The sequence below is a fragment of the Lissotriton helveticus genome, chromosome 12 (genome assembly GCF_964261635.1).
Source record: "Lissotriton helveticus chromosome 12, aLisHel1.1, whole genome shotgun sequence".
NCBI classification, from domain to species: Eukaryota; Metazoa; Chordata; class Amphibia; order Caudata; family Salamandridae; genus Lissotriton; species Lissotriton helveticus.
Window position 1 is genome coordinate 142,266,736 of NC_136073.1, and position 12,545 is coordinate 142,279,280.

Genomic DNA, 12,545 nt, shown 5'->3' on the forward strand with positions numbered 1-12,545 from the left:
CCTGCTGAAGTTGAAATGTTTTTGTCCTTGGGACCTTGCAGAGGAAGCAGACCGCTGGGAAGGTACCAGGGGTTCTGTAGAGTCATTAGGGAGTGACTCCAAAAGTAGTGGGTCAGGGATCTTCCAGCCCAGCGTGGTGGAAGAGGCTCAGTGTAGCCCAGCTAGGTCCCTGGTTAGTGAGAAGGGTGTAGGGGCTGACTGCCTGGCTCAGTGGAGCAGGAGTCAGTGGGTGGCTGAGAGCCCCCAGAGGCCCGAAGCCCTGTCTCAGAACCTGGGTGGTTTCTTGAGGGAACACCAGGTTGGGGACCTAGGCTGTCCTGTTAACCCAGTTGAGGAGGATCTCCTAGTGAGTAGAGGACCTGGAGCGTCTGTAACCAGAGCTCCTGTGGTTCTAGAGTCTGGCAGTACCGCTCCGGTAGGGAGGGTACAGGAGTCCAGAGTGAGGAGTGATTGGGGGAGTTCCCCAGTGGAAGGACCAGTGGGTCAGGGACTACCCAGTTGGGCTAGGTTCCCGTGTAGTGACCCGGGTGGCGCCACTTCTGGTCTGGGGGATCGTCACGCACTGTCAGGTGGACAGAGGGCGGGAGATCTGCGCCAGACAGACAATCACACGACAGATGTGTCATTTGTTAGCCTCAGGGGGATTGTGTGTGAGTCCCCAGAAGTCCTGGAGTGCCAGGCAATTGTTCCACCAAAGGTTTTAGACCGGAGGTTGGGAGGCCAGGTTCAGGGTCAGCCTGACCTGAAGGGTAGGATGACTGTAACCAGTGTCCTGACCGGTTCTTCTTCCAGAGGAACTTCTCCAGGTGGGAGAGGGCAGACCTCTGGAAGGGGGTGCAGAGGGTGGGAGAGCCCACCTCTGACCCCGGTGCAACCTGAGTGGATAAGCCCTGGGTTGGAATGGCGTTCTAGGTGTACCCCTCGCCGGAGGAGGAACCCTAGAAGAAGAGGTAAGGGGAGGAGAGCCTTCCCTGAGACTCCTGGTCCGCCTGAGGTTGTAGACCCTAGGCTGGAGAACCAGTGGCAGTCTAGTCCTGTCTTGAAGACAGGAAGAGTGGAAAATGGCTCCTATGTGCCAGGGGTTACTACCCCCCGCTCTGCGAATTGGCATGGACCAGTGGCACCTGGGTGGCCCAGGGCCTGGTCCTGGCCGCGGACAGCTTGGGAGTACCAGTGGGGTAGCCCAGTTGGTCCAGACAGTGGTTTGAGATGGAATCCCATGGGTTCACCGTGGCGTAGAACAGGAGGGTGTCCCTGCAGTTGCGGGCCCGCGTCCGTGTTCTATCGCCCCAAGCAGGGAAGTCCATCACGGTGGTGATTGTTCTCCCCTGCGTTTTGGCTGGAAGGGGGTTGTGTTGGACTTGGCCCTTAGGGCAGGTTCACCCCTAGACTTTTTGCTTTAAATGGTGACCTGGCAATGTTGATTTTTGGGATTCTGCGCACTTTCACTGTGTCCCAGTGGAAAGTGCGTGCGCACTCTGAGTGCATGTGCTGAGCTAGGCCTGCCCGCCCATAGGAATGCATGGGGAATGTATGTGTCCCTGGTAGTTCCTGATGCGTGGGGTGTACAGGCTTGAGTCTAGTATGTGTGAACTCGTGAGAATGAATGCTGCGCAACGGTATGTGCGGCTTGTATGTGTCTAGTGGGGAAGTATCATTTCTAGACATGGCTGTACGTGTGCTGTGAGGGTGCTGGCGTGTGATTGGCTGGAGCTGGCTGGCATGCCAGGCTCCAGGAAGTCTGGGTGGGTCTGCCCGGTGGTGAGTGGGAGATTAGCATGAGTGATGTGTGGGAGGAGTGTACCTGTGTCCTGGATGGGCTGGGTTTTCCCCACACAATGCTGGCTCCGCCCCCCTGTGGTGTGTCTAATGACCCAAGCCCTGCCAGTGAATAGAGAGGGTGGCTAAGGTAAACAGAGTACTCAAGAACCAGCTGCGACTGGTTCCGCCCCCACTCTGCACCTTCAGACAAAGGGAAATGCTGTATAAAAATGGGGCTGTGTCCCCACTGAAGTTGTTCTCTTCCAGGATCCTGAGGGGGCTGTTGCTGCTGCTGGGCCAGAGGACCGCCACTTGGGGTGTATCCCTGCCTGGAGACCCAGTGAGCTGGCTCTGGGCCCAGCCTTGCCCCCCTGCCTGCCTACAAGGACTTTGGGGCCTGGACTTTGCCTCTAGCGCTTGGAAGCGCTTCCTTGTGGCCCTTAGCGCTTGAGAGCGCTTTCTCTTACCCCTGAAGCGTTGGAAGCGCTTCATTTGCGGCCCTAGCGCTTAGAAGCGCTTTATTTATCGGCTAAGCGCTGGGAGCGCTGTCATTGCCCTTCCGCGGCTGCCCACGCCGCTTTTGCTGATTTTAGAGTCCCCTGGCAGGTGCCCACCCTGCCCGGGACATTGCCGCTGTTTCGGATTTATAATTTACCTCGAGGGAGGCCACCCCTCGGTAAATTCATCCCCCGCCTGCAGTGCCTGAGCCGGGCCGCCGCGCTGCCCACGACGACCCGGAAGTGGTTGTCCGGCCGGCCAATCCGTGCGTGGCCGACCGGAAGTCCCGCCCCCCCTCAGCCGAGAGGAAGCCGGAAGCTGCCGGGAGCCGACCCCGGGATCCAGTGCAGGAAGAGAGAGAAGCCGGCGTCTTCTCTTGTCCCCCCCGGGCTCCCAAAGCGAGGGAGAGCCCAGGAGAGAGAGGGCAGAAGCCTGGCAGAGAGGAGCTGACGCCTCGAGGAGCCGCCGCCTCCCCTGACAGCCGGTGAGTGCGGGCGCCCCCGGGGTCACTTCTCCACCCCAGCGAGGCTCGAGGGCCAGTTTGATTTCCGAGTCCCCGGAGGGGGGACTCCAGCATCTGGGGCCACATTTGTGTAGAGCCTTCGAGGGTACCCTCGTGTAGAGCCTGCAAGGCTCCTGGCGCCAGCTTTGTTTATGCAAGTCCACGAGGGACTTACACAAGCCGCCCCTTTTGTTTAACCAGAGCCACGGAGGCTCAGGGGCATTTCTTTGGTCATGAGCCCTGAGAGGCTCGGGGGCAGAGTGGAAGAAGGAGCCCAGAGAGGCCCCAACCTGGCCCATTCAATTTAAGAGCCCAGAGAGGCTCTAGGGGGCATTTGCAAAGTTGAGTCCCCCGTGAGGGGCTCCACCAAGGCAGCATTTCGTGTTTAGAGCCCAGTGAGGCTCTGGAGGGCCACATTTATTTCTTAGGGCCCGGAGAGAGGCTCCAGGCACCAAAGTGGTTGTGAAGGGCCCAGAGAGGCTCTTGAGCCCCCACTGTTGTTCTTGAGCCCTGGCAGGCTCAAACATTGTTGCACCAGTTGCCCAGCACTTTGTGGGCAACTGCTACGTTTAGGCCCCCCTGACTTTGGACACAGGGCGTCCTAGCCCCAGAGAGGCCAGTTGGCCTAGGGACAGTCACAGGTGGTGACTTACGTGAGTTTAGCGCAACTGTACTTTTTCTGCACCTCTGAATGTATTGTGATGCATCATATGTTTTCCTCCCTTACACCTCTGAATGAATGTTATGCATTGCATCATGTGTTATGTGCTTCCACCCCCACAGGTATTGTGATGTGTAGGTGGTTGTTTTCTCCCTAGTACAGGTGGTGCTAGTGAGGTCCTGGTTACCAGTGATTACTGGTTGTGTGCTATTTTGTGCTAAAGTAATTTTACATTCAAAGTGCTATTTCTGAAAGTGCTACTTCTGATTCCTGACAGTGGTCCAGGTGGCCCTGTCTTGTAAATAATCCCTTGTAAATTCTGCCCGTGCCTCTGGCACATTGTAAAGTGTGTGTTTTATCTAATGTGTTTTGGTGTAATACAAAGGCTATTTTTATATAACCTTGTGTGGAGTTTCCTTTGTGGTGGGCCCTGGGAGTTGTTGCTGGGGTGCATGCGCAAATACTTAACTTACATCGCCTCCAAGTTTAGCCTTGCTGCTCGCGCCACGTTACCTAGAAGGTGAGTAGCGGTTATCTTGGCGTGTAACTCCCTTGCCCTGACTTGGGTGTGGTGGTCTCTGACTGACTTTGGCGAAAGCCCTGGCCAGCCGGGGATCCCATTTCCAACATTACTTTTTTTCTCCTCCATTGCATTGTCATCTATGTGTGAGGCTCAGATAGCTCCTAGCCAGGAACAAACGGGAACAAAAGGAGGGCTGAAGGACGCTAAACGCTAGCCTTTGTTTTGGCCCCGCCTGCTGGAATCTAAAATGGAAAAGCCCTTCTACCCGCACGTTGCTGCCCTGAAAGGAAAGCAGACAATGTGCAGGCGAATGTGTCCGGGGGGTTGGAAAATTACACAGCTTCAGCCTATTTCACTGGGGCCCAAGTTCTCTTGGCAAGGAGGACGGCATCCAGCCTGTGAAAATAGTAGATGGATGCTATCTACCCGCGTGTACACCGACGTGTGCCCTGGAGGAGTATAGAGATAGAACTGTTGACACAGCAAGAGAGTAGAAACTTTAAAAGAAGTGCAATCAGTAGCTGATGAAAGGAGTTTAGGGTATGTCACGTACAGGGCAATGGCCACACTGGGTGCTGACCTGGAGGGCGCCTCTAACCTGGGGGGGAGGGGGGCACTGTGTTTAGCAATAAAGTATGATTTAAAAGCACCTGCTGCAGAGTTCCTTATGCATTCAGCTTTCAGGCAGCAATAAAAATGTCAAGATAACTCTTGTGATTAATGTTCCTTATAGTGGGAGAGAGATGGTGTTGTGTCCAGTGGCAGCATTGACTCCCCATAAAGTAGTGTTGAAGGTTAATACTCCCACTGCAATGAACAGACCTGTATTTTTTGTAGATAGCTGAGTGGATTAGTAAAGCCAGCCTTTACCGGCGCTTTAAAACAAATGAGATTTCTTGAGGGGGGCTCTGGCACTTTTGCTGGGTTGTTAGTGAGGGGATCCTAGAAGGAGGTCATATGGGAGGCGCCCGAAAAGATTGTCACACCGTGGGCCACCAGCGCTAAAGCCGACGCTCGGTACATGGAGAAAATGGCGATGAAAGAGAAGGATTGAGGCTGAGAAAAAGGAGAGCAGGAAATGTTAACGGGATAGAGATTGAACAGGAACAGCAGAAGAGAGAAAGCAGTTCGTGCAACAAGAATTGGAGATGAGAAAAATAAAGCATCGAGAGAGTCCTGAGTGGTGATAGGAGAAAAAAGCAGGAAGAGCAGGAGAGAGAAAGCAGGCCATGGAACCGAGCAGAAACTGGACAGGAGAGAATAAAATCAGGGCTGGAGGAATAGTTCAGGGGCAACGAACCGGGGAACATTCGAGACTGTGCATGTAAGTAAAGGACAACAGGTCAAAGGAGAGCAAGGGGAAAGTGAAAGATGCCTAAAGAGAGACCGCAAGTAAACAAACTCACGGACAACACCTAACGGCAGTCACCTCGGGAGAAGGGCAGAGTGTCAATGCCTGTCCTGCGCGCGCGCCCACAGCTGTCAGTCTGCGCCTCTACTTACAGCTCCTGGGCGGAAATCACGGCCAAAGTGATCAAGACTCCGCTTTTCACCCTCGCCCTGCGACCCCACCAGGGTGATGGAGATGCAGTCCAGGGTCCCGGCACAGAGGGCCGTGCCTGTCACCACGTGAATTTTGTAGTCAGCCATGTCCGAGGGCAGCTCTGAGGTCCTGGGTGGCACGGGCGGAATCCCTTCTTTTAAAGGAACCCAGCAGCGTCTCTATCAAACCCAACCCCTTTTACACCCAGGGAGGCTGGACCTGAGCCATCCTTATCAGAGAACCAACGATTAAATGGCGGATAGGAAGACACTTCAAAAGCTTTTCGTAACTACCGCTGTTTCTTGAGAAATCGCTGAAGCGGTTCAGTTGACCACGTCAGGTATTTCCAGAGAAAAGGTAAAAAAAAAGAGGAGGAAGAGATTAGTTGGAAAACCGTCAAAAAGGTGAGAACACGTTGACGAGTACGAGCGAGATAAAGGGGCAGGGAGTGTCCCAGGGAGTGGATTCCAGACTTATCGCTCAGCCACCAAGGTTACATTCCACCTGCTGCAGGATTCTGGGCAAATCTTCGGGCACCAGCACTCTTTGTTTTACAAATGAAGCACTAACTGTAAAGTAGGCCCCAACATCTTCCTAATGGACACAATCAGCAATGTAACAATTGTGCATGAACACCTAGGGTCGTATTACTGATGGTGCCCCGGGGGTGCAACGTGCTTTTGCACCTGCTTAGCACGCCCCCGGGGCACTTTGGTGGTATTATAGAAGGGGATACACACGCTTCTGTGTCCCCCTCTATAATACCGATTGCGCTGGTGCACTTAGAGTGTCAGTGATATCAACAACTGAGGAAAATTCCTTTGACTCTGCGTCCTTGCTATATAACAGACACGGGCGCAGAGCCAAAGAAGCCCTCAGGAGCTGGGTCGGATTGGGATTGAAAATCGGCCCGGGCACACAAAAAACAATCGGCCCTCATTTGCATAATGTCTTTCCTCAAATCACTGCCTTATCGTAATTGCATTAAAAAGAAGGAGGGGGGGGGGGCTTAAAAAAATGCACACATTAGTTTACACTAGTGAAACACACCTGAAAACAAGTGAGGCCACTTCTACTGAGACCCCTTGCCCCGCTAAGTATGTGCACACATTAATGTGCCGGCCAGCGAGACAAAGGGAGTGACACCTCTGCCTGTTGCTAAACCGGGGGTGGGGGATCGGCGGTGTTGATGGCGGGGGAGGGTGGTAATGAGCACCCATCTGCCTGCAGAGAGGCCACTCAGCCACCCAATGGGCCGCTGGCTGTATTCCGAAAATAGAGACACCGCCCAAATCGGCCCCAGACTGCTCAAAAAAGCAGCCCACAGCAGGAACTCAGACACCGGCCCCTCGGGCATTGGCCGAATGCCCGCGTTACCAATCAGAGGCTGCTCAGGAGGGAATATATGACGTTAGACCGCTGTCAAAAATCCCGCATACCATCATACCGCAAATATAATACCGCAAGTACTATTAGTCCGCAAAATAAGAGAACGAAAACTTTTTAAAACGAATATGCCTTCAGCACGCATGCCATTACAACAAAAAGGCATGCATGTTAAAGATATACTCGTTATAAAAGTTCTAAAGGTAAGTAAGAGTACCCTACCCTACCCTACCCTACACTACACTCTAATGTAGTACCCCTGCACCACCCACCCTTGACACACAGTCCTTTTCCAACATTTACACTACCCAGCACGACCCCCCAACACTACCATAAAGCACTTTACTTCCCTAAACAAACACTACAACACTACCTTAATACACTACCCCCAGCATGACCCTACACAAACACTACAATACTACCCTAAACCACTACACCCCAGCATGACCCTACACTACACAAACACTACAACACAACCCTAAACCCTAAAACACTACACCCCAGCATGACCCTACACTACACAAACACTACAACACTACCCTAAACCCTAAAACACTACCCCCAGCATGACCCTACACTACACAAACACTACAACACTACCCTAAACCCTAAAACACTACCCCCAACATGACCCTACACTACAACACTACCCTAAACCCTATAACACTTCCCCCAGCATAACCCTACACTACAACACTACCCTTAACCCTAAAACACTACCCCCAGCATGACCCTACACTACGCAAACACTACAACACTACCCTAAACCCTAAAGCACTACCCCCAGCATGACCCTACACTACTCAAACACTACAACACTACCCTAAACCCTAAAACACTACCCCCAGCATGACCCTACACTACGCAAACACTACAACACTACCCTAAACCCTAAAACACTACCCCCAGCATGACCCTACACTAATGCAAACACTACAACACTACCCTAAACCCTAAAACACTACCCCCCGCATGACCCTACACTACGCAAACACTACAACACTACCCTAAACCCTAAAACACTACCCCAGCATGACCCTACACTACGCAAGCACTACAACACTACCCTAAACCCTATAACACTTCCCCCAGCACGACCCTACACTAAACAACCACCACAACTCTACACTACACTAACACAATACTACACTACACAAAATTAACCCAAACCCACTTACCTCTCTCGTCATCGTGGTTTTCACAACGCAAATGCATTTACATACATGCCTTTAAAACGTAATTTGTTGTAAAGGCATGCGTGATAAATGCACATGCGTTTTGAAAAAAATGCGGGATGATGGTATGCGGATTGAAAGACCTTGCGGATAAATGGTATGCGGACTGAAAGTCAGCGGGAAAAAAAATGCGGGATAAAGGATAATTACCCTCGGGAGGCACACTGTCAGTGCGCCTCCTGACAGCAGCTCTCTGCATGGGGTAACGGGGGTCCCAAGGACCCAGGGGGCAGCGTATACACCATAATGGGGCACATTATCACTGTTTGCACCCGTTTGAAAGGTGCGCCGGGTTAAAAAAGAGAAGTTGTGTTAGGACAGGAGAAAAATGTTTGCCACCTCTTTGCAAAAAAGATAACTGTTACTACAGTAAAGGTAGATGAAATCAGATTATCTTCGTATTAATAATTAGATTTGTTTTGAGGTTTCATAGTAGTTCCCATGATATTACTGGAATGTTTATACATAGACATTGCTTTCAGATCCCTCTCATTAGAGATCTGTCTTTAATCTTCCAACCTGAGGGGTTGAATGTCCTGCTGAGCTCGGATTAGTCATTCATGTTCGTTCAGGGCAACATTTCAGCTAAAGTGGTCTGTTGTGTAGCTCCTGGAAGTAATTCAAAGCCTCAATAATCAATGTGGCACCGGCAGGCCAGCTGGCCAAGGTTATTGCTAGTTAGCTTTACTGGGACACAGGCAGGAAAAGTATAACTTTCTAAAAGTTACTATTTCTAAATGTTTATTGAAGATCCGTTTTCCCCATTAAATTAGATTTTCAATGAATATTTAAAATATTCCTTGATCAATTTTTGTATCTGTATCCTGACAAAAGTTACAGATTGAAGTTTATAATCTGTATTTTGACATTTTCTCGGATTCAGCGACAGCCTTGTCAGTAAAAATGGCTTTTGTGCCCTATGTACTGGAGGACCACACCAGCTTTGATCTTGCACATATTCCACATTAAAAAGTCAGGCTCATTTCCTTGTGGACATCAAGGTGTACTTAGTGGTGCTTTATTAATATTTAAAAACAGGATTCACAGCCTGACAAAAATGATTATTTTGGCAGGTTTCAAAGCAGACTTTTATGCTGTTGCAGTCTGACTTGACAGGACAGACCTGAAACCATGTGGATGGCACAATAGGTGCCACTGTTTACAGGTGGCAGTTAACTCCCAGGCCTTTGATGCATTTTCTGTGCCATATACTAGGGACCTAATGCAAGTTAAATATATCAATTATGGATAAGCCAATTTAGCCATGTTTTCAGGGAGTACAGGGGCACTTTACTCCTGTTTAGCAGGGGTAACATTATATCCAACAAGAATTGGGTTGTGGGAAAGGTGAAAAATATGGGGGTGACCATTCAGTAAAGGAAGATTTGCTACACATGTTTACTGAGATAGAAATCAATAACTTACAGCATCTTTCCAGTGACTTTCCAGGAAAGCAACATAGGGTAGGTGTTGTGTAGTTCCTACAAACCTATATAGGATCTGCGCAATTAGAAAACATACAATGCAAGCTTGATGTCCAAAATGATTCCGGACACCCCCACCGAGTATGTCAGCCTGTATATCAGCTAGCTCACAGTACCACTAGAAACCCCTCTTACCAAGGAGAGAATAGTTCTCGGCAACTATCGAACATGACAACTCTGTCCCATCAGGGATCGTGAAAACAGTGCAGTACGTTTTGCTCAGTCACTCATGCTCACTTTGTCTCAGAGAAATACGCAGAATAAACTGTTATATTTCATATCGGTACCCTACTATAAGTCCATGGAACATTGTACACTTTCCCTACATCCGCTCCTGTTATTTTATATGAACGACCCTTATAAGGATGTAACTCCAAATAAGGACAGAATGCCTTATACGGAAATCACGCCTTATAAGGTCTGCAGCCTTTTATGGACTAAACCTTTCACCTAGTTCTATGACGAGGGTGGGTTCTGCCAGATCGATATTGCTAAGGCGTCATCCTTAGCGTATATTAATAATTGATGAGTACACTCTCCAGAAGGTACACTTCACCTCTCCCATCAACGCACAAGGTTTAATCCCCAACATCATTCTCATAATGAACAATGGGAAACACACGTACATAGACTGTAAAAATACAGCACCTTTTGCTATCAGAAAGCAAGAGGGACCGAGACTTCACGCCGACACACTGACCAGAAACGCTGCAGCTCTGGAATGCCATCGCTCCAGATGACAGTGGTCTGACGATCCATTGCATGGTGTCCAGCTCAAGTCCAGGACGAAGTCCCACACTTTTATAATTCAGGTAATGGAGTTCGACTAAACGCCTAGCGGTATTCTTGGCTCTTAGGCTTAGGCTCCATAGCACCTACTCACATGCTAGGTACACTTAGGTACATCTAGTCAGGCATCTTAGGAGCACGCACTTTATTTTATAAATGCATTTCTTATTTATGGATGTGTTCATGTCTATTGAAAAGTGGTAGAACAATACTATTCCTTTTTATTCACTGCACTGCTGGTTCTATATCTCTGCTACTGTGTTACACTCGTAACAGCGCACTTATTCTACATGAAAAAAACGAATGTACAGTAAATTCTTATTGTAAACACTTTGACTGTTTCTTCTCTGTATCTCTCTGAGAGCAAAAACAAGCAGGCACGAGTTACTGGGTGAAAAGTAATTTATTGTTTCCATGAGTCTGAGGTTATTGTGTTCTGAGGTTGCCAAAACTAATCACTCTGATAGAAGGAGAGTCTAGTGGCACTGCGAGCTAGCTAATGCAAACCATAGGCTAATATATGCAGCGGGGGTGTACAGAGTCAGTCTGCCACCAGACCCACAGTATATGTTATCCGTAAACGTCATAGGTCCTGCATGACAGGGTATTTTAGGGACTACACTACATGGTGCCCAACATGGTATAATAAAGGCACACTTACTCAACAGTAGAATCTGAGTAGCTCAGTCATGCTTGGTCTTCTTCTTAGAGACCCTACTTACAAAACCCAGAGACGTCTGGAGTAAGTGGAAAAAAATACCTCCGCCACAGCTGAGTAGGTGAGATATCCTATGGATTGGCTGGTGGTTAATCAAGCTTGAAAGGAAAAATTCCCAAAAACTTCGCATAAAACCTTTGCATAAATCCTTTAAATACCTTCCTGAGACAGTTGGTCTGTGTTCAAAACACAATGGTTGAAGAGGGAGATTTAGACGCCCTAAACCAGGGACTAAATCAGACTGATGAAGAAGATGCAAATGCAATACATATTGCACCCAAAGTAAGACAAGCTTTAACACTTAAACTACTCAAACATGGGTTACCACCCAGAGGAGCTGTAGTAATATTCGTGATAGAGGCACACGAAGACTTCAAAACAGAGGTATTCTACTGATGGGTTATATTCCCAGCAGCAAATGCTGTAACAAAACTTTTTCATTATTACTTACATGATGACATTCCAGCGGTCTACACTCCGATGGAGGAGACAGAAATTCCGCTTACTTTCCAGGAACATATTTTCTGGTTTAATGGGGCCCTACTCCACATAAGATCATGACAAGGCTTGGCCCTTTAAGAAGACCAGGAGCCACATGGCCCATATTAGCGACCTATGCTCCACATCCAGACATTGACACAATACCATAAGATGAACTACTTGTTCAACACAGAGGGGCCGATTCCGATTCTGGCAGGAAATCGTTTCACCCGACACGTACCCATCATTTTTTCCAACCGAATCATACACCCGCCGCCTGAATGAGCAAGTACGATGCGAAGTAATAAATCACCAAACGATTCGGTGTAAATTGTTTTACCCAACACGGATCTGTAGGAAAGGAGCATGACGCGATAGAGTCGGATGTGAACGATGCCCCACATCCAAGCACATACACGACGCAACAGACTCGGACGCGAACGATGCCACATAGTCCAGCATTAATACAACCATTAGACACATACGCAAATGATTCCACACAGCCTGGCACATGCACAAAGCGACAGACTCCGTCTCGTCTCCCTTGAACTTGTTATGGTGAGATTCGGAGCTTAAATATGCTTCGTCCGAATGCTGCAAGGTGCTGGAACTTTTGCCCTGTAGGACACGTATGAAAAACGCATCGTACTTGCGTGTCTGGAAATTTTGTAGGCAGAGCCTGCGTACGACTCGATTTCCATATTTCCTGAGCCTGTTAGGTACTGACATAGTGCACGAATCGGACCCGACGATTCGTTCAGATTTTTCCATGAAAATGCATTGTACTTGCACGTGTGTAGAAAAAAGCTCCGGATACGATTCGGTCAGAAGGTAAGCCTATGAATAGCATTAGGTAGGCATTTTTTCCAGCATTGGAATCGGCCCCAAAGAGTTGATAAAACTCTATAGAAACATGATAAACTTTGTCTTGAGGACACTCGCTGTCCAACCAATGGTAAATACAA

The 12,545-nt window shown here is 49.1% G+C and overlaps 1 protein-coding gene across 1 annotated transcript in view; it reads right to left on the reverse strand.

Moving 5' to 3' along the window:
• Positions 1-5,654, reverse strand: part of LOC144799547 (hydroperoxide isomerase ALOXE3-like) — a 220,495-nt gene extending 214,841 nt beyond the window's left edge. The window contains exon 1 of the mRNA XM_078670914.1: positions 5,449-5,654. Within this exon, the coding sequence (XP_078527040.1) occupies positions 5,449-5,595 (147 nt within the window). The 5' untranslated portion in view covers positions 5,596-5,654. The remainder of the gene's footprint in view (positions 1-5,448) is intronic.
• Between the last annotated feature and the right edge of the window lie 6,891 nt (positions 5,655-12,545).